Here is a 25315-nt window from a genome sequence, read left to right as displayed (position 1 = left end):
GAAGATTAACCTTTTATAAAAACTTTTCTGAAATAATAGATATCAAACTAATCCAAAAACAGACTAAAGCAATTAGATAAACCAATAATAAATATTCAGACCTTTTATAAAAACTTTTCTGAAATAATAGATATCAAGCTAATATAAAAACAGACTAAAGCAACTAGATAAACCAATAATAAATATTCAGACAGCTTCCTAAGAGTGAAAGAAATGAAACTTAGTAAAATATTAACAACAAAAATACAATTTTATTTGACTACATAAATAAATGTTTTAAATATATCATCAAATATTATCAGGAAAGTAAGAGGGTAATTTCAATATACTTTAATCTATTAGTTAAAAACATATAGATATATATAAAAGGTTAATGGTAAACAAAACAGAACTCACTTAATTCACCATCTTATAGATTTACTAATTTGTTAAAAATGACTTTTTCTACAAAGTTGACCAGAAGTCACAAAAATGTGGTTATTTACGGCCATGCTGAACATTCAAACACTAAAACATATACCCAGACTGATATTCATAATTCTTTCAATAATCAGCAGCAGAACCAGGGTTAAGTAACCTTAAAACACAACCTAAATTTTAAACAAAGGCTGACCACCTACCTGCAAACAACAGAGAGTCTCCCCATTCCGGCCAGCAGAGTACTTGAACAAAATAAAGATGAACTGAGCAGTAATCAGATAAGACTCAAAAGTCAGAAGATCAATTTCTGGCCCAGAAAGCTTTGTATTCTAAGATACACAGTCTTGAACTGCAGCAGAGTTCCAAATATTTAATGACACCTATGTAAAACCACTGCTTCAATCTTTGAGTTTTGTTATGAGAAGCTTTTTGTTATAAAAGACAAGCTCTATTGTAGTTTAAAGCACATTATTTGTCACTTCCTGGTTTGTAGTATCGCACTCTTTCCAAGGTTGCAGGTCAGAATGCAGAATTGGAAGTTATACCTCACTCTACAGGTTCCTAAGCCACGCCTACTAGAAAAGAGGGTAGGTAAACAGGGTTTTCTTAAAGGGACAGTTCCCAATTTCTTCTGTTCTACACACAGATTAGAAACAATAAAATGCAAATGAAAATATCTTGCTTATGCTCAGTTATGTAAAATGTCTATTGCAATATTATTTTAATCTCATTGTAAAAATTAAATATATTAAGAGTTAAATTTTCTTCTCCATACTAATACTTTCTATTCAATGGCAATGTCATTATTACTTCTTCATATACCACTTCTTCAGTACTGACGCATTAACCCTCTACAACCATCCAAGATGGTATCTCTTGAGTATTGTAAATGGAATGTCAGGAAACAGCAGGAAGAGTGAGCTATTCAGGTGGAGCAATTCCACCAAGCCCTCAGCACATCTTTCATCACTGAAAAGTTTATATCTCGATTTCTCAACAATTCTTTTTTTGTGCGTGTGTGTTTTTTTTCTTTTTTTTGGTGAGGAAGATCAGCCCTGAGCTAACATCCAATGCCAATCCTCCTCTTCTTTTTTTTTTTTTTACGGGGGAAGATTGGCCCTGGGCTAACATCCGTGCCCATCTTCCTCTACTTTATATGGGACGCTGCCACAGCATGGCTTGACAAATGGTGCACCAGTGCACGCCCAGGATCCAAACCTGCGACCCCCTGGCTGCCGAAGTGGAGCACGTGTACTTAACCGCTTGCGCCACCAGGCCGGCCCCTCTCAATAATTCTTTCCTTTAAAAATATTCTTGACTTTATTCAGAAAAATTTCCTGGCAGGGACCTGGACTATAAGAAACACTATAGAGAGTCTCATTGACCAATTCCAATTTATTTTCCAGAAGAAAAATTTTCTTTTAAATGAAAAATCAAAGTTTACCCTAATTTCTACCTAGTCGTTCCATTTAAGTTAGTAAGGTGTGCAGACATGTCAAATGCTACTTGATGAACTACAAGGATCAACATTTCGGGGGGTTGCTAAAATCTACTCATTTCATACAAGAGCAGAATGAGGCACCAGAGTGACACTGGAGAAAACCACTCACTCAAACTGAAGAAAGCACACAGTGGAGGCTAGCTTCCACGGTCTAAAAACTAGTGCTTTTGACATTATGGTATTTCTCATTGACCGAAACTGTAGATAGCTATCCTTACTCTACTATGGTAACCAAATAGTCAAATATGAAAAAAGTATACATTAACTATACTGTAAATGATTTTTACATACTTTTGCTGAATATAACAATCCTTACAGTAAACCATTGGTATACAGAGCAAAGCTAAATTTAGCAGGCTTCAGAGGGAAAATAAACCTAAGACTGAGCCCCAAGAAGGCCTGGCACTGAAAGACTGAGTAGAAGAGTGGCCAGCAAAAAAGAATGAGGAAAATACCAGAGAGGTAAGAGGAAAGTCCAGAAAGAATGATGTCATGGAAACCAAGGGAAGAAGGCGCTTCGAAATGGAGGGAGTGCGCAATGGCGTGAAATACTGCTGAAAGATCAAGTGAGATAAGCACCTGGAGGGCAAAGGCAAGCGTGCAGAGCAGTGAAGCAGCCTAGCAAGCCAGTCCCCACGACTGGCATGGTGGCGGGGGGAAGGAGGGCAGGGAGAAGGAAAGAGTCAGTGCGGGAGGGGGAAGCAGCCAGCTCAGGAAGAGCCTTGTCCACCATGCTAAAGAATATGTGGTTTACATTGTCAAAATGTAAAAAGCCACCTACTAATTTTAGATAGAAAACTAGAAAAGTAAAAAGTTCAGAATTGTGTTTTTAAAAGATACACTTTTGAAACTACTACTACTTTGGTAACAACCTAAAGGACAGATTAGAGTGTCGAAAAGAGTCAGGAGACTATTGTAATGGTTCAAGCTAGACCTGATGAGGGCCTTGGTGACCAACATGACCTGGCTGGCAAAGAGGTAAGAAGCAAGGATACATCCAGGTTTCCAGCTTGGTGACTAGGTAGGAGAAGATACACTTCACTGACCAAACGGAAATAGGTGCAAGTCTCGCCAACCAAAAAGGTGAAAAAGAGGGACGATAGAAGAATACAAAAACTTCTACATTGCCAGGCTGTCACATAGAAAATGTGACTAAAATAGTTGCAACTGTGCATTTATCTTTTCCAGGTAGGTTTGAATGTTGCACATGTTAGATTTATAGCACTACTGGAAAACTTCTAAATTTCCAAGTAACTCCGAAAGGCGTGATCATTGGAGAGGAGCATAAGGAAGAAGAAGAGGATTTGACAAGGCTGAGGAGTCTGCAGGAGAAGGTGGATGGCACTCTTCCAAAAGGTCTCAGAAGGTGACACTAACTTCAGAAACTGACCACTCTTTGGAGAATGGCCTCAGCACCGTCAGCGGCCTGGAGGCGCACTCAGAGCGGCTCACTTAAACAAGCCACACTCACAAACAGCATATACTGGCTCAGCGGTAAATATGCTAATGCATAGAAGGGGAACAGTCCTTTCTAGTTATCAGAAATCTTTCATTCTACCATCCGGGGTGCCTGAATACCTTGAAAGTCAGATATTAGTAATCAGAAATTTTCATGATAAGCATGGAACCAGAGCAAGGGTAGACAGTTTAAGGGATAATTTACCGTGACGTTGGTGGGGCCTGATGATTCATCTCTGTACATTTCTCTAGTGATCAAAATCTGCCTCTGTGACTCTACGTTTCTGTCTTAATTCCTAAGTTCTTGGCATAACTCTGGCCAAGCCCCCTTCAGACTAACATACTCTTTCTTTATATACACTAATACAATCAATCGACTGTTTTAAAACCCTTTTTTCCCCCCACACACTTGAGAAATAGGACACTTTTCTGTCATCCTTCAATTAGCAATTCTCAAAATAGAAGCAGGAGTGACACATATCAGAATTGGAGAGGGGCCGGCCCGGTGGCTTAGCAGTTAAGTGCGTGCTCCACTACTGGTGGCCCGGGTTTGGATCCCAGGCGCGCACCCACACACCGCTTCTCCGGCCATGCTGAGGCCGCATCCCACATACAGCAACTAGAAGGATGTGCAACTATGACGTACAACTATCTACTGGGGCTCTGGGGAAAAAAAAAAGGAGGAGGATTGGCAATAGATGTTAGCTCAGAGCCAGTCTTCCTCAGCAAAAAGAGGAGGATTAGCATGGATGTTAGCTCAGGGCTGATCTTCCTCACAAAAAAAAAAAAAAAAAAGAATTGGAGAGAGTGGGTCTGTATACATTGAAAAAGGTCCCCTGATCACCTTATCCCTAATTCTGACACATGTCCCCTCCTTCTGCCCTCAGGGAATAAGTCTGAGAGCCATTCTGTCTCTTTAAGCCTTAGAATTTAAAATAAGAACAGATTTCTGCTCTATTAGGCCCTAGATTTAAAAATTCACTCTCAAAATGTACTCTTAAATTTCCATGGAGAGCTAGCTTCCAAGTAGCCCCCGTGTGCTGGCAAGAGAGACCACTATTATCTCTCTGAGAGAAAAATAGTGCAAAAAGAATACTTTGAGTCTATACACATCCTGCCTATATTATTATTAACTTTGGCAATTGAGGATACTTTAGTGTTTCAAGGTAATCATTTGTTCTCACAGCACATACAGGTTTAAGAAATTAAGTTAAATGAACATTGAACCTAGAGCATACCCTGAATGTTGTTTCTGCAACTAAATTTCTATCTGTATTTTTTTCTTATCCTTTGCCTTTTCCTTGAGCAAGGAATTGAAAATGTCTTGTGCAGTGATTATCTGAAATCTAAATCATTGAGATTCTACTAAATTGAGTCACTCAAAAAATATATATGGAGCATTGGCTATGTGTAACATAACCCTATATCTTATTGTCCAAACTGGCATACTTTTGAGACTAAAGGGGGCGCTATTAATATTTACATTGACAGAGGCTTAAACCCAGAGGGTCCCAGACTATACTGGGTAAACCGAGGTGTATGCCGAACCAGCTACATGGTAAACTCTGAGCTTGTCACTGGACACACAACAATGAACAAGACAGACACAGTCCTCAGCCTCAAGGTGTTTATAGTGAAGCAAGGAGAACAGAAGTAGAACAAATAATTATAACAGTAATGAGTGTTGTAAAAGAGAAGTGCAAGATGTTATAGGAAGGTGAAAGAATGCACCTGACTTCGGTTTTATTAATGAGTTTCAGTTAGAACTAGGAGTGGGAAAGAACCAGGCAGAAAGATGGTGTTTGAAGACCTAGTGCAGAAAAAAAAAAAAAAAAGCTGAACATTGAAGAAGACAAGAACAGGGAGGGTGTAGTGACATGATGCTGGAGTGGTGGTGGGCTGAGACCAGATCATGTGGTCCCCAAATAAAATTTTAGATTTTTATTCCAAAGAAAATGGGTATTAAGCAGGAAGTTAATATTAGCAGGTATACATTGAAAAAAAAAAAGATAAATTTGGCTGTAGTATTGTTCAGAGGCCGAAAAACTGTTTCTGTAAAAGGCCATACAGTAAATATTTTAGGCTTTGTGGGCCATTCGGTCTCTGTTGCAACTACTGAACTCTGCTGCAATAGAGCAAAAGCAGCCATAGACAAGGCAGAACAAATGCGCATGGCTGTGTTTCAATAAAACTTTATTAATGGACACTGAAATTTGAATTTCATACAATCATGTCATGAAATATTATTATTCTTTTGATTTTTTAAAGAACCATTTAAAAATGTAAAACCCTTCCTACTTTGCAGACCATATAAAAACAGGTGACAAGACGGTCTGTCTGGCTCCTCCATAGAACATGAAGGCGGAAGGGGCTTAAACTAAATGAAGTAGCTGGGGGGTAGGGTGGGGAAGGGCCTAGGGACTTGTCTTAAACCATGGTTCCACAGTTCTTTACAAAAGACAGAAAACATCAATTGTCTGTTTCAAAGAATGGAGCTGCCACTGTCCTCTAGCCCCACGTTTCCCAGGTACTCAACCCGCTGCCTAGAAAGAGGGTGCTAAATGCAAAGGGTGTGAACCAAGCTGAAGGGCTATAAATTACCGCACGAATGACCACAGTGACAGTTTATACACATGTCTAAACATTGAGGACTTACATTAAGTAAGTCAAAGACCTGAAATCAACTGTTCTTTCTGAGTACAATGAAAAAAACGTACTTTTAAATGCATTCTTTCTCAAAGGCCCCATATTTGCCTTCAGCCTTTTTTCCCCTTTTGTGGATTTATTTTATTGGAGAAATAAACAAAACATACACACACATGACTTTAAAATCATTTTGCTGTATTTACCGTAACTGAATAATACTTTTTCTAGGTCAATTTGTTTTTAAGCACTTTTCATGCAAGAAGAAAGCAAGGTAAGACATACTTTTACTTTCAGATTCCCTAATTACAAGTAAACATTAATATTCTGAACTTAAATTCTCTAAAAATATTTTGAATATATGTAAAATCTATTATTCAAATTACGTTGTTTTATAGAATTTTGTAGTTATGTTGTATATTTTAGGATTTTGTTTTTTCTTCTTTTTTTTAAATAGTATTACAAATAGATTCTTTTACAAAAGAAATCTAACCAATGTGGCTTTATCACTTTAAACAACTGGAAGGCAACTGAGGCTTCTGAAATTACAGCCAATACTGAAACTGTACCAAGCACATGGCCCCTACTACCTCCTAAATGGGAGCTGCTATTATTGTCACAGATATTAGTACATTAAAAAAAAAAAAAAACTAGGGGGCCGGCCCCGTGGCTTAGCAGTTAAGTGCGTGCGCTCCGCTGCTGGCGGCCCGGGGTTCGATCCCGGGCGGGCACCGACGCACCGCTTCTCCGCTTCTCCGGCCATGCTGAGGCCGCGTCCCACATACAGCAACTAGAAGGATGTGCAGCTATGACATACAACTATCTGCTGGGGCTTTGGGGGAAAAAATAAATAAATAAAATTAAAAAAAAAAAACTGTTCTTCAAAGATCACTAGGAGAATACAGGAAGGGTAGTTTTGTTTTTGTTTTTGTTTTCTAGTTCCTTTTCTGGGTCAACTCTACAATGTTTAAAATTCCAGTTAAGACAGTTTTAAAACGGAGATCTCACTTTCAACTTTCACTAAGTTCTGTATAGTACTTACATAATTTATGCTTAAACATTAATTTTTGTCTTAGTAGAGAGCAGAAATGGTCACCATTCTGTTTATTAAAATGAGAATATAGTGTCCACTTGAAATCAAGAGGTGCATGTTCAGTGTTCAAGATAACGAAATAATCCAAAGATTTGCAAGGTGTAACTACGGTAAAGACGGTGACACTCCTGGTGCTCACATTAAGAACGCAGGTGACATTAGGATCTTTGCAAAAAGGGTTGGATTTTATTCCCAGCCAGCAGATGCTGCACTTCTGGCCTTTGGTGGCCTCAGAAGTATCCTGGAATTCCCTTTCTTCCCTCCCACTTTAAAGAGCTTTTCTCTTTTTTCATTCAAGTTCAGATCTCAGTTTCTCCCTTGGCTCATCTGTAAATCTGAACTTGATCACTTTCCTGGAGGTATCTGTTTTCGTAAGAATGTATCCGAACTCACATGCACAAATGTGATTTGGGGAGGACACAGATCCAGTGCATGGCCAAATGTAGGCTGCAGTGGCAGTCTGGTTACCTGTTACAATGAGGAAATGCACCTGGGGGATTCCCAGAGCACTTAAAACACTCGGCATTTGGGGGTTGGGTTAGCCAGGTCCCTTGGGCAACCCTAGAGCTTTCAGCCCGTGCCAGTAAGAGCAGCCCACTGTAATTATGACGGTGCATCTGACCGTGGCGGGAAGGGAAGAAGCCTTCCCGCGCCGGACCTGGAAGGGCGGCGTGGAGCTGCGGGGCCGCACGCCTTTGCGCAGCCGCTCCACACTCGCGCAGGTGGCTGCCGCGCGCCGCTGGACCCGGCACCCGCGGGCCCGCCGCCCGGAGCAGCGCCCCGGGCAGGAGCATGGGCACGGGGCTCCGGAAAGGCAGGGAGCCCAAACGCCCAGAAAGACTCATGGGGGCAGGGGGAGCATGGACTTGGCTCCCCGCCAAGCCTTGTCTATTCCCTTAGGGAGGGAGGAGGGGTTGGGCTCGACAAGCTCCCTCACCCCCACCCGCCTCTCTCCTCTCTCCTCTCCACCTCGGGACTCCCAGGCCACTTCACGTCCTCCGGACTCCAGGAATCTGACAGCATCTGCGTAGGGCACCGTCTGGACGACGCTGTCCTCAGCAGCTGCCCGAAAGTTGGAAAGCTTTCAACCCTAAGAACCCCAGAGGCCAAAATTTGCCCGCTCCTGGGAGGGGCTTAGCTGGTGAGTGGGGAAGAGAGAAGGGGAAGTTCCGGCCTGGGCCTGCAGTGTTTAAGCTCCCGCTGCAAAGGAGCCTTTCTTATCAGCTGGAAATCGTTATTCTTCCCCCCAAGCCTTTTTTATAAATTACAGCTTTATTGAGTTATAATTCACATACCATAAAATTCACTTAAAGTGTACAATTCAGAAGCTTTTAGCATATCCAGAGTTGTACAACTATCACCACTAATTTTAGAACATTTTCATCTACCCAAAAGATACCCAAATCCATTAGCAGTCACTCCTCATTCCTCCCTCTCCCCGGCAACAAATTTAGTTTCTATGTCTCTGAATTTGCCTATTCTGGACATTTCATAAAAACAGAATCATACAGTATGTGTTCTTTGGGGACTGGCTTTTTTCCTTTTTGTTGCTGAATAATATTCCATTTTATGGATACACGTTTGGTTTATCCATTCATCAGCTGTTGGGCATTTGGGATGTTTCCACTTCTTAGCTATTATGAATAATGCTATGAACATTTGAGTGCAAGATTCCGTGTGAACATACACTTTCAATTCTCTTGCCTATAAACATAGGAGTGGAATTTCTGGGTCATACGGTAACTCTATGTTTAACATTTTGAGAAACTACCACTGTTTTTCAAAGTTTTACAATCCCATCAGCAATGTATGAAGGCTCCAGTTTCTCTATATCCTCAACATTTGTTAATGTCTATCTTTTTATTTTAGCCATCCCAGTGGGTGTGAAGTGGTATCTCGTTGTGGTTTTGATTTACATTTCCCTAATGGCTAATGACATTAAGCATCATTGCACGTGCTTATTAGCCATTTGTATATCTTCTTTGGAGAAAATGACTATTCAAATCCTTTGCCCATTTTTTAATGGGTTGTCTTTTTCTTGTTGAATTGGAAGTGCTCTTTACATATTCGGGATACAAATACCTTATCAGATATGTAACTTGCAAATATTTTCTCCTAATCCATGAGTTGTCTTCTCATTTTCTTGATTGGACTCCTTCAAGCACAAAAGTTTTTTGGTTTTTTTTTGGTTTTTTTTGGTGAGGAAGATTTGCCCTGAAGTAACATCTGTTGCCAATCTTCCCCTTTTTCTCCTTTTTTTTTTTTTATGTGAGCCACTGTCACAGCATGGCCACTGACAGACAAGTGGTGTAGGTCTGCACCCGGGAACCGAACCTGGGCCACCTAAGCAGAGCACACCAAACTTAACCACTAGGCCACAGGGGCTGGTCCCAAAAGTTTTTAATTTTGATGAAGTCCAGTGTATTGTTTTTCTCTTTTGTCACTTGAGCTTTTGGTGTCATTCTAAGAAACCATTGTCTAATCCAAAGATCATGAGGATTTATACCTACAGTTTCTTCTGAGAGTTGTATACATTTAGATCTTACATTTAGGTCTATGATCCATTTGGAGTTAATTTTTGTATATGGTATGAAGTAGGGGTCAAAATTCATTCTTAAGCACGTGGACGTCTAGTTGTTCCAGCACCATTTGGTGAAAAGACTATTCTTTCCCCATCAAATATTTTGGCACCCTTATCAAAAATCATTTATGGTCGATAAGTGCAAGATTTTATTTTTGGACTCTCAATTCTATTCCATTAATCTGTATGTCTAGACTTATGCCAGTAAGTCCACTGCCTTGATTATTGCAGCTTTGTAGTAAACACTGAAATCAGGAAGTACAAGTCCTCCAATGTTACTGGACTGAATTGTATCCCTCTAAAATTCATATGTTGAAGCCCTAACCCCCAATGTGACTAAATTTGGAGACAGGAACTTTAAGGAGGAAATTAAGGTTAAATGAGGTTGCTATGGACTGAATTGTGGTCCCCTCAAAATTCATATGTTGATGCCCTAACTCCCAATGTGATGGTATTTGGAGATGGAGCCTTTGGGAGATAATTAGGTTTAAATGAGGTGATGAGGGTGAGGCCCTCATTATAAGATTAGTGCCCTTATAAGAAAAGACACCAGAGAGTTTGCCCTCTCACTCTCCACCATGTCAGGACACAGTAAGAAAGCAGCCATAGGCAAGCCAGGAAGTGTTCTCAACAAAACCCAACCATGTTGGCATTCTCATCTCAGACTTCCAGCCTCCAGAGCTATGAGAAAATAAATTTCTGTTGTTTAAGCCACTCAGTCTATGGCATTTTGTTACGGCAGCCTGAGCTGACTACGATAGAGGTTATAAGGGTGGGGCCCTAATCCAATAGGACTGGTGTTCATATAAGAAGGTGAAGAGACACGAGGAGTGTGCACAAACAAAGGAAATGCCATCTGAGGACACAGTGAGAAGGCTGCAAGCCAACAAGAGAGGTCTCACCAGAAATTCACCCTGCCAGCACCATGGTCTTGGACTTTCAGCCTCCAGGACTGTGAGAAAAGAAATTTCTGTTGTTTAAGCCACCCAGTCTGTGGTATTTTGTTATGGCAGCCCTAACAGGCTAATTCATCCAACTTTGTTCTTCTCTTTCAAGATTGTTTTGGCTATTCCGGGTACTTAGCATTTCCATGTGAATTTTAGGATGTGCTTGTCAATTTCTAAAAAAAAAATGCCAGTTGGTATTTTGATAGGAACTGCATTAAATCTGCACATCAATTTGGGGAGCATTGCCATCTTAATATTAAGTCTTCCAATCTGAGTATGAGATTCTTTTCATTTACTTAAGTCTTCTTTAATTTCTTTCAACAATGTTGAATAACTTTCAGTGTATGTCTTAGAGTTCTTTTGTTAAATTTATTCCCAAGTATTTTATTCTTTTCAATGGTATTGTGAATAAACTGGTTTTTTTTAATATTATTTTCAGAATGTTCATTGTCAATGTATAGAAATATAATTGATTGTTGTATTTTGATCATGTATTCTGCAGCCTTTCTGAATTTATTAGTACTAATAGGTTTTTACTGGCTTCCTTAGAATTTTACATATACAAAAACATGTCATCTGCCAATGGAGACAGTTTTATTTCTTCATTTTTAATCTGGATGTCTTTTACTTCTTTTTCTTGCCAATTTCCCTGGCTAGAACCTTCAATATAATGTTGAATAGAAGTGGCAAGAAAGGATATCCTTGTCTTGTTCCTGACCTTAAGGCAAAAGCATTATTCTTTCACCATTAAATATGTTCTCTGTGAGCCTTATTGAGTCAAAGAAACTTCCTGCTAGTCCTAGTTTGTTTTGTTTTTCATCATGAAGGATGCTGGATTTTGTCAAATGCTTTTTCTGTATTGATTGAGATGATCATGTGGTTTCTGTCCTCTATCCAACTAATAGAGTGAATTACATTGATTGATTTTCATATGTTGAATCAACCTTGTATAAATCCCACTTAGTCATGGCATATAATCTTTTTTATATGTTACTGGATGTGGTTTGCTAATATTTTGTTAAGGATTTTTGTGTCTATAGTCATAGACACAATGAACACAGATGCAACGAACATAAATATTGATCTGTAGTTCTATTGTGATGTTCTTTGTCTGGTTTTGGTATCAAGATAATACTGGCCTCATAGAGTGAGTTGGGAAGTGTTCCCTCCTCTTCTATTTTTTGGAATATTTTGTGAAGAACTGGTGTTAATTCTACTGTAAATATTTGGCAGAATTCACCACTGAAACCATCTGAGCCTGGGCTTTTGTGTGTAGATTTTTGATTACTAATTCAATCTCTTTTCTTGTTATAGGTCTATTCAGATTTTCTATTTCTACTTGAGTCAGTTTCAATAGTTTGTGACTTTATAGGCATTTGTCATTTTCGTTTAGGTTAACTAATTTGTCGGCATACAATTGTTCCTAGTATGAATGCTTTTTATTTCTGTAAAGTCAGTAGTAAAGTTACCACTCTCACTTCTGAATTTAATGATTTAAAAAATTTTTTTTCTTCTTTTATTTATTTTTTTGCTGAGGAAGATTCGCCCTGAGCTAACATCTGTTGCCTATCTTCCTTTTTTTTGCTTGAGGAAGATCAGCCCTGAGCAAACATCTGTGCCAATCCTCCTTTATTTTGTATGTGGGTCGCTGCCACAGCATGGCTGATGAATGGTGTAAGTCCACGTCGAGGACCCGAACCTGCACGCCCAGGCTGCCAAACTTAACCACTACACCACAGGGCCAGCCCCTGAATTTAATAATTTTAATCTTCTCCCTTTTTTTCTTGGTCAATCTAGCTAAAGGTTTGTCAATTTTATTGGGCTTTTCAAAGAAAGAACTTCTGATTCTGTTGATTGTTTCTATTTTTCTATTCTCTTTTTCTATTCTATTTTTTTTCTCTTTTTCTATTTCTGTTCTAATCTTTATGATTTCCTTGCTTCTATTTGCTTTGAGTTTAGTTTGCTCACCTTTTTCTAATTTCTTAAGGTGGAAAGTTAGGTTATTGGTTTGAGATCATTCTTCTTTTTTAATATAGGTGTTTATAAATTCCCCTCTAAGCACTGCTTTAGCTGTATCTCATATTAATTAGGAGTGTTCTGTTTAATATCCACTTTTTGTGAATTTCCCAAATTTCCTTCTGTTATTTATTTCTAATTCATTCCATTGTGGTCAGAGAATATATTTTGTATTATTTCAATCCTTTTGAATTCATTAAGGCTTGTTTTATGACCTAGCATGTGGTTTGTTCTGGAGAATGTTCCACGTGTACTTGAGAAGGATGTGTATTCTGTTTTGAGTGGAGTGTCCCATAGATGTCTTCTAGTTCTAGTTAGTTTATAGTTCTGTTCATGTCTTCTATTTCCTTATTTATCTTCTGTCTGGCTGCTCTATCCATCATTGAAAGTGGGGTATTGAAATCTCTAACTATTATTGTTGAATTGTCTGTTTCTCTCTTCAATTCTGCCAGTTTTTGTTTCATGTATTTTACGGCTGTGTTATTAGGTACATATAAGTTTATAATTGTTATGAATTCCAGATGGATTGACCCTTTTATTATAAAACATTTTTCCTTATCTCTATTAATTTTTGTCTTAAAGTTTATTTTATCTGATATTACTATAGTCACTTCAGATCTCTTTTGGTTATTGTTTGCATGGTATATCTTTTTCCATCCTTTTACTTTCCATCTATTTGTGTCTTTAAATCTAATGTGTCTCTTATGGACAGCATGTAGTTGGATCATGTTTTTTTCATTCATTTCTGCCTTTCTTTGCCTTCTGATTGAAGTGTTTAATCCATTTATGCTTAATGATTTAATGTAATCTGTCATTTTGCTATTTGTTTTTTGTATGTCTTATGTCTTTTCTGTCCCTGTGTTCCTCCATTACTGCCTTCTTATGTGTTAAACAGATAGTTCTAGTGTACCATTTTAATTCCCTTGATGTTTCTCTTACTATATTTTTTAAGTTATTTTCTTGGTTGTTACCCTGATTATAATTAACATCTTAACTTATAACTATGGATTTTGTCTTCAAGTTTCTTCTTGGAATATGAATAGTCTAATCAAAACTAACTCCAGAAAAATAAAAAGAAGCTTTTCAACTCACAAAACTGTTGAGGGACACATTGGGAGGTTGCTATTATAACAAATACCTGCCCCTGGTATGAACACTTACCTTGTCTAATAGTACATTCTGCCACAACCGAAAAATACTGAGGTAACTTCTATCCCTGGCACCAAAAGATGTAAAGAAAAACTGCAAAGAAAAATAATAGGACAATTTTAGTGTCATGGAAAAAACGAGGAAAGAATCTGTCACAAAGGTCTGCTGGCACTTGCTATGATCAAAGCTAACTAGTAGGTCACTACTGCCTACTTTATATACTATTTTTCTTTAACAATAGGAAAAAAACAGGTAACTGGTGCATGAACAAGTGTCTTTAAAAACTGTATCTTGGGGCCGTCCCGGTGGCACAAGCGGTTAAGTGCATGCGCTCCGCTGCAGCGGCCCAGGGTTTGCTGGTCTGGATCCCGGATGCGCACCACTTGGCAAGCCATGCTGTGGTGGCATCCCACATAAAGTGGAGGAAGATGGGCACAGATGATAGCCCAGGGCCAGTCTTCCTCGGCAACAAGAGGAGGATTGGCAGATGTTAGCTCAGGGCCGATCTCCCTCACAAAAAAAAAAAAAAAACAACTGTATCTTACAACAAATACAATTTTATCAATATGTACTAGACAAAGGAGCTTGAAATAGGTAGCTATTTATGTTCATCATAGTTCAACTATTAAAATTAATCTAAATAAACTTATTAAAAAATTAAAATTTCATTCATTAACTTTGCAGAGATATGTTTGGTAGCCATTTGAGCCAAGTATACGAAAGAATAAGAAAAGAATACAAGTGGATGTCAGAGAGAGATTTATTTTGAGGATCTTAATTTAAAATTATATCATCTTTCATAGTCGTCTAAAAAATACAGGCATACCTAATCTCTGCTAATTATAGATATAAAACACCCATGTTAACACTAAACTTTGCTTTGAATGTTGTAGAAGAAAAATAGCATGTTTCGATCTATAATTCTATGTTTGCTTTTAGCCCTATCTCTTCCTCTGCATTTAACTAATTTTTGCAAAGTCATATTTTAAAATAGGCTTTTATGACAAAATCTGACAAGTGGCAGCACTAAAAACAGTCTCAGTGTATCATTTCTTCCAATCCTCTAGTTAGTGAATTTTCATGATTGCGTGGTTATTTTTAGGAATGAGAAAGTTCAGTTCTATGTTTGATTTATTAAGTAAAATGTCAAACAAATAATATTGTGAGAGTTTACACTTTTCATAGAAAGATTTTTAAAGTGCTACTTTCCAATTAATAGATTGAAATCTTGCTATATAATAGTCTTCATAAAGCAAAACTTCTTATAACAAGGATACATCTAGGAGCTCTTCCAAATAGAATCACATATGTAATATGTGACCTAATAATCACTACTTACTATCCCCTATTTCCTTTTCTTAGACCAAATTGTTTTGCTTTTTGTATTGTAATCGTCTTACAACCCTGTGTTCAGATATGTAGATAAGAAAAATCTCCTAGTCCATCTCTTTTTCACCACTGTGCTATGCTGACTAATTCTCACTTCTTAAACTAAATACCTTGTTATCAACTTTATCCACTCTTGTATACAACCACCACATTCTCAACTACTTAACACGCCCATCCTTCTGGATAATCTACGTAAATTACCATCTCATTTTATTCCTTGCTCAATATCCAACTTCAAAAATTTATTAATAAATCTTGGTTCATTAATAACCTTAATTTGGGAGGTGTTCTGGATAATGATATCTCTAAGCTGCTGGGGCAAAGAACATATGCTAGAACCTAAAACAACCAAAAGTACCATGATTAGCCTTCCTTTAGTCATAGAGTACATGGGAGGGATGGATCTCTAATAGTGTAGATTTTCCCCCATGATGGAAAAAGAGATCACTGAGGTGGTTAGGACCAGGGTCTCTGCAAATAAACTGCCTGGTTCATGTCCTGGCTCTCCCACTTGTTCTATGACTTTAGGTCACTTTTCTTTAGTTTCTCCATCTGCAAAATGAGAACAATTAGAGTAGCAAATTTTTGTGAGAACGAAATGAGAAAATATATGTAAAGAACTTAAAAGAGTGTCTAGAAAAAGTATGGTCAGCAAATGCCAGTTGTTATCATTATTAAAATTAAAACGCTTGATCCTGAAATCAAGCATGTGAGAAACAGTCACACGTGAGCTTAAGAAGGCATGGTCAGGCTGCTCATTGCAGCACTGTAATAACAACACATTGGAGATGAACTCATGGTTAAGGAAACCATGGTAAATCCATTCTATGAAACACTATCCAGCACTTTAATAAATAGACACAGTTCTATCTATATGTGCTAACCTGTGACTCCAAGAGATAACGTTAAGTTCTTTTTTAAGAAAGGAGGACTGAAGAACAACACGTATAAGATAGCATTTCCTTAAAAACAAAGCAAAACTATATGTTTATATATATGCATATATATATAAATACAAAGGAAGAAGGTCTGAAAGGCCTGAAAAGATACATACCAAAATGATAACAGTGTTTGCCTCTAAAAAAGCAATGGGATTGGGGATTACAGGCATGAAAGGAAGATGTTAGTTTTGGAACTGTTTGATGATTTTGTTAAGCAATGCAATGTATACATGTATTAACCATAAAATGAAGAATAAGTTTATTTTAGTTCTTCTTCCCTTCCTCAACAGTTCAGCCCTAAAGCAGCTGGCGGAACAGAGGAAAGCAGGCATCACCACTGGAGGTGAGGCTGGGGCAGAGGAGCTGCGGGAGCCCAAAGCAGCATGTCAGAACCAGAAAAGAACGAAGAGGTCGTCCACACAGAAGGGCTGCCCTGTGCGGAGTGTCAGAGCCCAAGTGGATAAAGAGGGCCTCCACATACAGAGTGAGCTGGAGCACGGTGTCAGAACAAGAACGGATGAGGGCCATGAGTCAGAGCCCAAGGAGGGTGAGCATGTAAAGGGGTAGCCTGGCTTGGGTGGCCCAGCCCAAGCATGGTGAAGAGTGTGGCCATGCACAGGGGCAGCCTACAAGGCACGTCAGAGCCAGAGCAGGTGAGGCCGGCAGTGTGACGAAGTCGATGAGGGTGGTTTTATGCTGGGGAGTCAGACTCTGAACAGGGTGAGGAAGGCGACCACACACAGTGACAGACTGGCACAGAATGTCAGAGCACAAGCAGGGAATGGGGGGCGTCCCTGTGAAGGGGTGGCCTGGCGCAGGGGAGAGTGAATAGAGGGAAGGTGTTTGGCATGGGGTGTCCACCCGAGCAAGGTGAGGAGAGCTTGTACATGGTGACAGCACCTACGTCGTGGTGGGATGGGCAGCAGCCTGACCTGAAGTGTCGGAAACCAAGTCCCGTGAAAGGGCATCCATGTGGGCAAGGAGTGGCAGAGGAGATGAAGATCAGTTACATATGGGCCACCAGATCAAATAAGTAAATATTTTAAGGATAATGGGAGCCTGGTCTCTCACAGTCAGTGAAGGGAGTTACCAATATGAAAAGGAGAGAACGAAACTGAACTCTGTGGTGTTGGATAGGAATTAGAGGTATTGGTGTGAAGTCGTGGTTTATGATAGATAGATAGATGATAGAGAAATAAACACTGATGTACAAGTGGATATATATGTGTGTGTGTATGCATATGGGTCTTTAATTATACATACATTATATATACCCTTGTTCTGCCCACTCAGAGGGCTCAGGAAGAGTGACACCCCAGTAGCAATGAACACACTGGCTTCTAAATATCAGTCTCCCCTAAAAGAAACCAGGAGTCTTTGGAGAAATGACTGATTCCAGGGCTGAGGCAGGGAAAGCCCGTAACATCTTGTGCCAGAAAGCAAGGAAATGTTCAAACAATGCTGAAATAGTCAAAAGGACACCAGAGCTAGCTTGAGGGGGCTCCCACTGGCCCAATTTGGGACAATTTGAGCATCAAAATAAATAATAATAGTAATGGATTGTAACTCATTGAATAAAACAAGAAACTATGAGGTCATATTGACAGAAGTAAATGAATGAATAAATTTAAAGTTTGATGAGGAATAGTATATTCACATAGTTGCAAAGTAGCTTGCCACAAAATATTATTACAAAGGAAAACAGACTAACTTTACGGTAAAGTCTGGGAGCCACCACCTTAATTAGGTGATCAAAGTGAAGATCACCAGAAATGGTAGAAAGTGAAATCACGTGCCATCTGATAGCATGCAATGCAAAGAACAGAGCATCGCTTCTGTGTTATTTCTGCCAAAACTGCATAACCTAAATTTAATCACACAGAAGTATCAAACAAACACAACTGAGAGATATTACAAAATAACCGACCTGTAATCTTTAAAAGTGTCAAGGGCACAAAAGTCAAAGGAAGACTAAGAGACTATTCCTGAATAAGGAAATTACAGAGCATGACAACTAAATGTAATATGTATTTCTGAACTGGGTCTTTTTGCTATAAAGGATATTATTGGGATAGTTAGGGGAATGGAAGAGGGTTTGAGGGTTGAATAGTGGTGATGATCAATGTTAATTTCTTGATCTTGATGATTATGTTGTGGTCATGTAGGAGAATGTCTTTGTTGGAAATACACGCTAGAATATCTGGGGTGATGTCTGGGGTGATGAGGCTTCAGAGTGACAGCTTACTCTCAAACAGCTCAGAGGGGAAAAGTTCTTTGTATTGTACTTGGAAGTGTTCTGTAAGGAGGAGATTATTTAAAAATAAAAATAGAACTTAAAGTGCATTTGAAAGGAACTGTAAGATTAAAAGGTATCAGTGCAATAATTCAACGTCATGATAGTGTTTCTCTCCCCCCTTCTCTCTCTTTCTTCTTGCTCCTTTTTACTTTCTTTCATTTCCTTCCTTCCTCCCTCCTTCCCCCTTGTTCCCTTCCATACCTTCCTTCCTTTCCTTCCTTCCTTATTTCTTTTTCTTTCTCAGCATTATGCTTCTAATGTCACACGCAGAGCCCTAATCAATTTTCCAGGTGGGCAAAGAAAGATACTTCATGTATCCCCACTAAGAAATGGTGGATATTATAGGTGGATAATAAAAATGATGGCAGTTAAAGATAATTGCTACCCTAAAAAAATATTATAATGATTATGTGTTTACTTGTATGCTACCCAAATCTCTGTTCTCCAGAACCATTTGTTTTCTATCAGTTGCTATTGTTCAGGTATTATTGACTAAACAACAAACATGGAATTATTAGGGTATTTAGAAATAATAAGAATGTTTTGCTAATGCTGACCCTACCGACATCTTACAATGAAGAAATGAAAAATATGGGAGAAAGTTCTCTGTAAACTATAAAGTACAAAAAATGATAGCAGTTATTTAAAGTTAATTATCAATAAGTATTTAAGTACTATACAGAAATCCAGTATTAAATATAAGGTATCTCTATTAGATATTCCTAACTCCACGAACTGCCTATATTCCCAACACTGATGATCAGTATGCAGCAGATTCTCTCCACAGTATGTAAAAAAGCACAGGTAGAACGGTGTTTCACCTTTTCACCCTCTGTAACAATCTGGATAGCATTGGGGATGAGTCGAGCGGTTTTCTCCTTGGTCATGAAGGTTATATTCTTTAAAGCAATAGAAATCTAAACATACAAAAGAATGAAAAATTGCAAAATGGATTTTTCCAAAACATATACAGCACAAGATACAAAGTGTCACATCAGTCTAATCCTGAATATTCAGCTGAAGAATCTGAAGACGTTAATAATAACAAGCACATGCTTGTGTTCTCTAAGAAAAACATGGTAAGCAGTCAGACATCCTTCCCTTCAGTCATGTCCTTCATCGGCTTCTGTCTCTAACATTAGGATACAGCGTGAAAAGACATGTGGGCGTTCATGTTCACATTAACACACACACACACACAACATTCAGACAGTCTGTCACGTAAGACATGATTTTGGCAGTCAAAAGGAAGTATGTTCAAGCTTTTTTCAACCTGAAATCTCTCTCCAACTGCATTAAATATGTGCAAATGTAGCTCAATGTATTAAGAAAAATATATTATACACTTCTACAGCACATAAATATATTTACATGTATACACGTAAAGATATACAAATACATATAAATTCACTTTGGAATCTAAATACGTTGTTTTCAGGAGGACTGTATACATTTCTATCTATGCGATTATTTGTATCAACAAATCAAATCAGAATAGGTCTTACTGTAGTTTCCCATCTGAAGATGTTGCTATAGAAACACAGCCAGTTTTCTGAAAGGTAGAGTCGTCCCTGAAGCAAAATGTCCCTCTGAAGAGCACAAGCATAATCTACACACACAAAAACAAAGAACAGCTTGTTCACAAAAATCCAGCAACTTAATAAATCTTATACTACTTTAACACGTGGAAAGCCACCACTGTTCATTAGTTCATTCATTCATTCGTTCATTCACTCGCTCATATAGTTTGGGCCCCATACACCAGCTAGGCACTACAGTTATCAGAAATGGACCTTGCCCTCATGGAACACAGTCTAGAGGGGAAGGCATACAGTAAACAAACAAATACGAAAAGAAGTATAATGACCAAAGTGTAGAGAAAGCTATGAGAGAATATAACAAGGTGTATACAGGTATGGGGGATGGAGCAAGGAGAGAATCTATCAGGGAAAGTTCCTCAGAAAAAGTGATCTTTAAACTGAGATCTAAAGATCAATGAAGGGCCAGCTGAACCATGAGGGAACAGCATGTGCAAAGGCCCTGTGGTAGAAAGAAACATAGCACATTTGAGCAACTACACAAACATAGATCTCTGTCTGGGCTAGAGACGCTGGAGAAGCTACATCATGTAAAGTCTCACAGGCCATGGTAGACTGTGGACTTTATGAGAAGCCATTGATGAGTTTTAAGTGGAAGGGACATGATTAGATGTGTATTATTAAAGACCACTTAATTCACACTGTGAGATTGGATTCAGATAAATCTGTTAGAAGTCCAAGGGAAAACTGATAGTGATTCAGACCAGGAGATGACAGTATTAAGAGAAAGAAGTAGTTAGATTCAGAGATATTTAAGAGGTAGTACTGATGGGGAATTGGGGATTAATTAGATGTTGAACAAGTGTGAGGGAGGGGACAAGGATGGCTCCAAAAATTGTACGTATTTTTAGTTAGTTTCAGAGTTGATCCTCTCTACCTCAGCACTAAAATCCAGCAAAATCAAGAGTCTTCTGGCAAACGTCACTGCCTACCAACAAGTTAATACCATGCCTCTAAGATTAAGATCTGGCTCTTTGGCTAATGTAAATAGTATTGCTAAATTATTAATAATACAAGATATAAAGACCTGCTACGAGGAGATTTAGTTTAATAAATTTAAAAACTATAAAGTGATTAGCAATTTTAGGAGAAAGTTATTGAGGTATGAACCTCAAAATATTTAAATTCAGTCACGTGAAATTTCTAAGCAAATACTAAAAATTGAGCAAAGTAATTCAGTCTTTAGAATGCTTCCTTCAGCAAGACAAAACTGAGATGCCCCCAAATAAAACATCCTAGTAAGTTATTAAGCAGATTGAGTTACTAATTTACTAGTACGCATCTCTAAGCCATGAATTGGGCTAAAGGTCAACTTGAGGTGTCCTGAAATTTTTATCTAAACCACTGAAACATTTTATTAATTTAATGCTTCTCAAATTTCAGATCAGAAATACCTGGCAGACTTATTAAAATACAGATTGCTAGCCCGTCCTCCCGAGTTTCTGATGGAACGTGTTGAGGGGAAGAGTCTGCACGCCTAACAAGCTCCCAGGTGATGGCCACATCGCTAGTCTGTGGACCACACCACGGGAACCACTGCACCATTTTACACTGACTTCGTGCAAAGCTATAGAACCACCTGGATTATTTTAACTGAAGACTATTTGATATAGATTGACTGACTTTTTTCAGTGGTTTTAAAAAAAAGGTTTCCCTAAAACAGGTGTATTTTATTGCAATAAACTTATACCTCAATAGAATTTATTGTTTATAAAATGGCTTCCCAGCAATATGTCCTATGCAAGAAATGGAAAATTTTTTTAAAAAGCAAAGAGATTTTACTTTTTTTTTTTTGGCTCCCAGTTTCCCTACTGAGAAGCAAACACGTAATTATGAGCATTTCAGAAGGCAATATTCTACCTGATTTGAGTCATATTAACAATCTGATTCATCTAGAATGGAATACGAAAATAATGTTTATCAAAAATTGTTTTATGATTTTATAACTTTATGATTGGTTACTAGAATGTTAGAACAACATTAAGAAAACTAACCAAGCAACAAAGGTCACTGTGATGCGTGTATTAACATCAACTTACTAGCTATTACATGATCAATTTTGGCACAATTAAGGCTCCACCTCTTTAAGATTTATTTTAATAACTATAATATAACAAAGGATACAGTGCAAATATGTACGAAGTGTTGTGGGAATACAGATGGAGTGAATCAGCACCATACACTTCTAGAGTAAGCTTGCACAATAAGTAGTATACACATATTTAAATAAACAAGATGTACTATTTAGTTTTACCAAAGAATTTAGGCATATCTATCCATAAGGGAGATGACAGTGAATTAAAAGAATGTGTTTTTAAACAATCATGTCAGGAAATACACATCCCAAAGCATTCTTTTCTAGCAGTAATCAACTTTGGGAGCCCAATAACGTTAACACTACTTTAAGAGGATTCTTTGGAACATTTTTAGGACTGCTTTCAGATTTAGTATTTAAATTACAAAAGATAACCATTCTCATTTTTTATACTTTACATTTGTGTGTGTGTTATTTTGTTTGTGTTTTACCTCAGACAACTGTAAGGGTTAATACAAATTGAAAAAGAAAAAAACTAATTTTGTCTGGTGCAAAAAGGGGAAAAGACCCCCACCTCCCTTTTCTTAGGGAATTTTCTTTAGAAAACAAAAGTAAATTCTCAGTCCCTTTGAGATGTATGTGAATCTTTTTAAAAGCAAAATAAGCCAGTTTTACAACCCAGGAATGTTTTCTCAAGGACCTGGGAGCTTTGAAATATAAACATCAAGGGAGGTAACACCCCAGTCTCTCTCTGAGAGGGCAGGAGCCTAACTTCGGTGGGCATCTTACTCCAAGGTGGAAAACTAATTCTTGTCATAAAGATGAGTTTATTTTTTCTTTGCATAAGCCCAATTAGCTAACACAGATAGTCACCCCAAGTACAGGTGAATTTAGGAGGAACTATGTGTGACAAGTGGTGCTGTCCAGCCCTCTTACTTGAGGACTAGTTATCCTTTATCCTTATGGCATGTGTAAAGGGTGGTATCCTCTTGGCTATATGAAAGGGCGAGATTTCTTTCTGTCTTTACAATCTCTTTTACAGTTTACCTGTGATGCACAGCACATTCCAGTTTAATGCTTACTAATAAAACTGTTTCTTTCTCTTCTACTTTCATGGAGAGGTTTTCTGGGTTGGTAGTATATTTTGCTTTTAATTCTATTTCCCCAACGCAACATTTTCTTTGGCCAAGATTAAGCAAGAAAAAAGAGAAGGCACAAATGAATATGAAGAGTGAAAAAGTGGGCATATATACTCCAGCTAAAGTAGATGTTTAGAAATATTGTAGGGATAGTTAGTTGCCCTACTCAGGGATTCACACTTGGGATGGGTCAGCTAACAACTTAATTAGGACTACATTCCATCAGGGGCTACTATAAGCCCTTCAGCTGTCTATCACTGTTCAACAAGAAATGTTTGGCTAATTAGCATATACACATTAGAAGAGGGTTTTCATTAGTGAAGCAGTGGCTTGCTTATCAGCATATTGGATGCTAGACATGGGATCACATTGGTGAAATTGGTTGTATCAATATACCTGGATTGGTTAAAATATTTTAGAGACTCTCTTCATCATTATTATATGTACAGAGAGTAAAAGAACCAAGTAAGGCTTTCACCCTAAGGCAGGGCACTTAGGTGTTATTTCCTAGATCAGAGCGTCTCCAACTTTAATGTGTATATAAATTACTGGGGATACTACCGGAGGAAGATTTGTGTCTTCTTCTCCATTTATTTAATTATTCAAGCATTTATTTATATCAGTATGGACTCATGGATATTTATTTTATTCTTCAGGATATAATCCAATATTATCATTATTTATTTTGTTGCTCAAATTATTCTTTGACCTTTGGGAGTTCTTTCAAGTTAGCTCCTGTCTTTTTTTTTAGCACTTTTTTATTTTCTGGCACTATAAGAGACTCCAGTCACTCATCTTGTATTTTCACTGCTCCAGCCCTAGAATAGACCATTTCTTCAAGGAGTTCTCATTCCTTTCATTGGAGAATGGTATTTAGAGACCAAGATCTGGGTTCTGAATGTGCTCATTGCTACTGGGGCATCACTGTTTCTAGGCCATCTCAGCAGACACAGCTAGAGAATAGATGTATATATAGTACCCCATGCTTGAATGCAGTTATGTCATTCATTTGTAATACCGTTAGAGTGTTTTCTTACACTCAGCATTGCATCCTGGGATCTCCCAATATATGCTGGTTGATTTTTAAATTTTTATACAATAAAGTTCCCTCTGTAAAGGTTTAACAAATACACAGAGTTATGTAACCACCACCCCAGTACCATATAGAACCGTTCCATCACCCTAAAAATTCCCTTGTGAAGCCACTCTACCCTTCTAGGGACCACAGATCTGTTTTCCATCCCTATATATTTGTATTTGCTGGAATGTTATATAAATGGAATCATAAAATATGTAGCCTTTTGACTTCTGCTTTTTTCCACTTAGAAAAATACATTAAAGATTCATCCGCGTTGCTGTGCGTATTAATAGCTTGTTCCTTTTTACTGCTGAATAGCATCCCATTGTATAGATGGAACACAATTCGTTTATTCATTCACCAGTGGAATGATATCTCGGTTATTTCCAATTGTTAATAGAGCTGCTATAAACACTCATGTACAGGACTTTTGTGAACATAAGTTTACAGTTCACTTGAGTAAATAACTAGGATTCCTGCATCATACGGTTAAGCATATGTTTAACTTACAAGAAACTGCCGACCTGTCGTCCAAAGCAGCTGTGCCATTTTGCATTCCCACCACCAATGGATGAGAGTTCCTGTAGTTTTGCATCCTCATCATCATTTGGTGTGGTCAGTCGTTTTGTTGGTGTTATTGTTTTTAATTTTAGCAATGTAGTTTAATTGTGCTTTTAATTTGCATTTCCCTATGACAATTGATGTTGAGCATTTTTTCATATACTTATTTGCCATCCATATATCTTTGGTAAAGTGTCTGTCCATTTAAATTGGGTTGTTTCTGTTCTTATTGTTGACTTCTAAGAATAGTTTATATTTATTTTTATAAATATATATAAAAATATATTGAATGAAATAAATATATATATATATATTTTTTATATATTTTAATCAGATACATGATTATCAATTATTTTGTCCCAGTCCGTGGCTTGTATTTTCACTCTCTAAACAGTACCTTTGCATAGCAAAAGATTTTAATTTTGATAAAGTCCAATTAATCAATTTTTTTCTTGTATGAATCATGCTTT

The 25315-nt window shown here is 37.9% G+C and overlaps 1 protein-coding gene across 5 annotated transcripts in view; it reads right to left on the bottom strand.

The window, feature by feature from the left end:
* Positions 1 to 25315, bottom strand: part of GRAMD1C (GRAM domain containing 1C) — a 95946-nt gene that overhangs the window by 43801 nt on the left and 26830 nt on the right. For 2 of the 5 annotated variants that reach the window (XM_058555813.1, XM_058555816.1), the window contains 3 exons: positions 19940 to 20043; positions 19256 to 19351; positions 13821 to 13901 (listed from right to left, as the gene is read on the bottom strand). In XM_058555813.1, the coding sequence (XP_058411796.1) occupies positions 13821 to 13901; positions 19256 to 19351; positions 19940 to 20043 (281 nt within the window). Of the gene's footprint in view, positions 1 to 620; positions 913 to 13820; positions 13902 to 19255; positions 19352 to 19939; positions 20044 to 25315 lie in introns of those variants that run through there. The other 3 variants (XM_058555814.1, XM_058555815.1, XM_058555817.1) reach the window with 3 other exon arrangements.

This window comes from Diceros bicornis, chromosome 15 (genome assembly GCF_020826845.1).
Source record: "Diceros bicornis minor isolate mBicDic1 chromosome 15, mDicBic1.mat.cur, whole genome shotgun sequence".
NCBI classification, from domain to species: Eukaryota; Metazoa; Chordata; class Mammalia; order Perissodactyla; family Rhinocerotidae; genus Diceros; species Diceros bicornis.
This window is presented reverse-complemented; position numbering and strand designations above follow the sequence as displayed.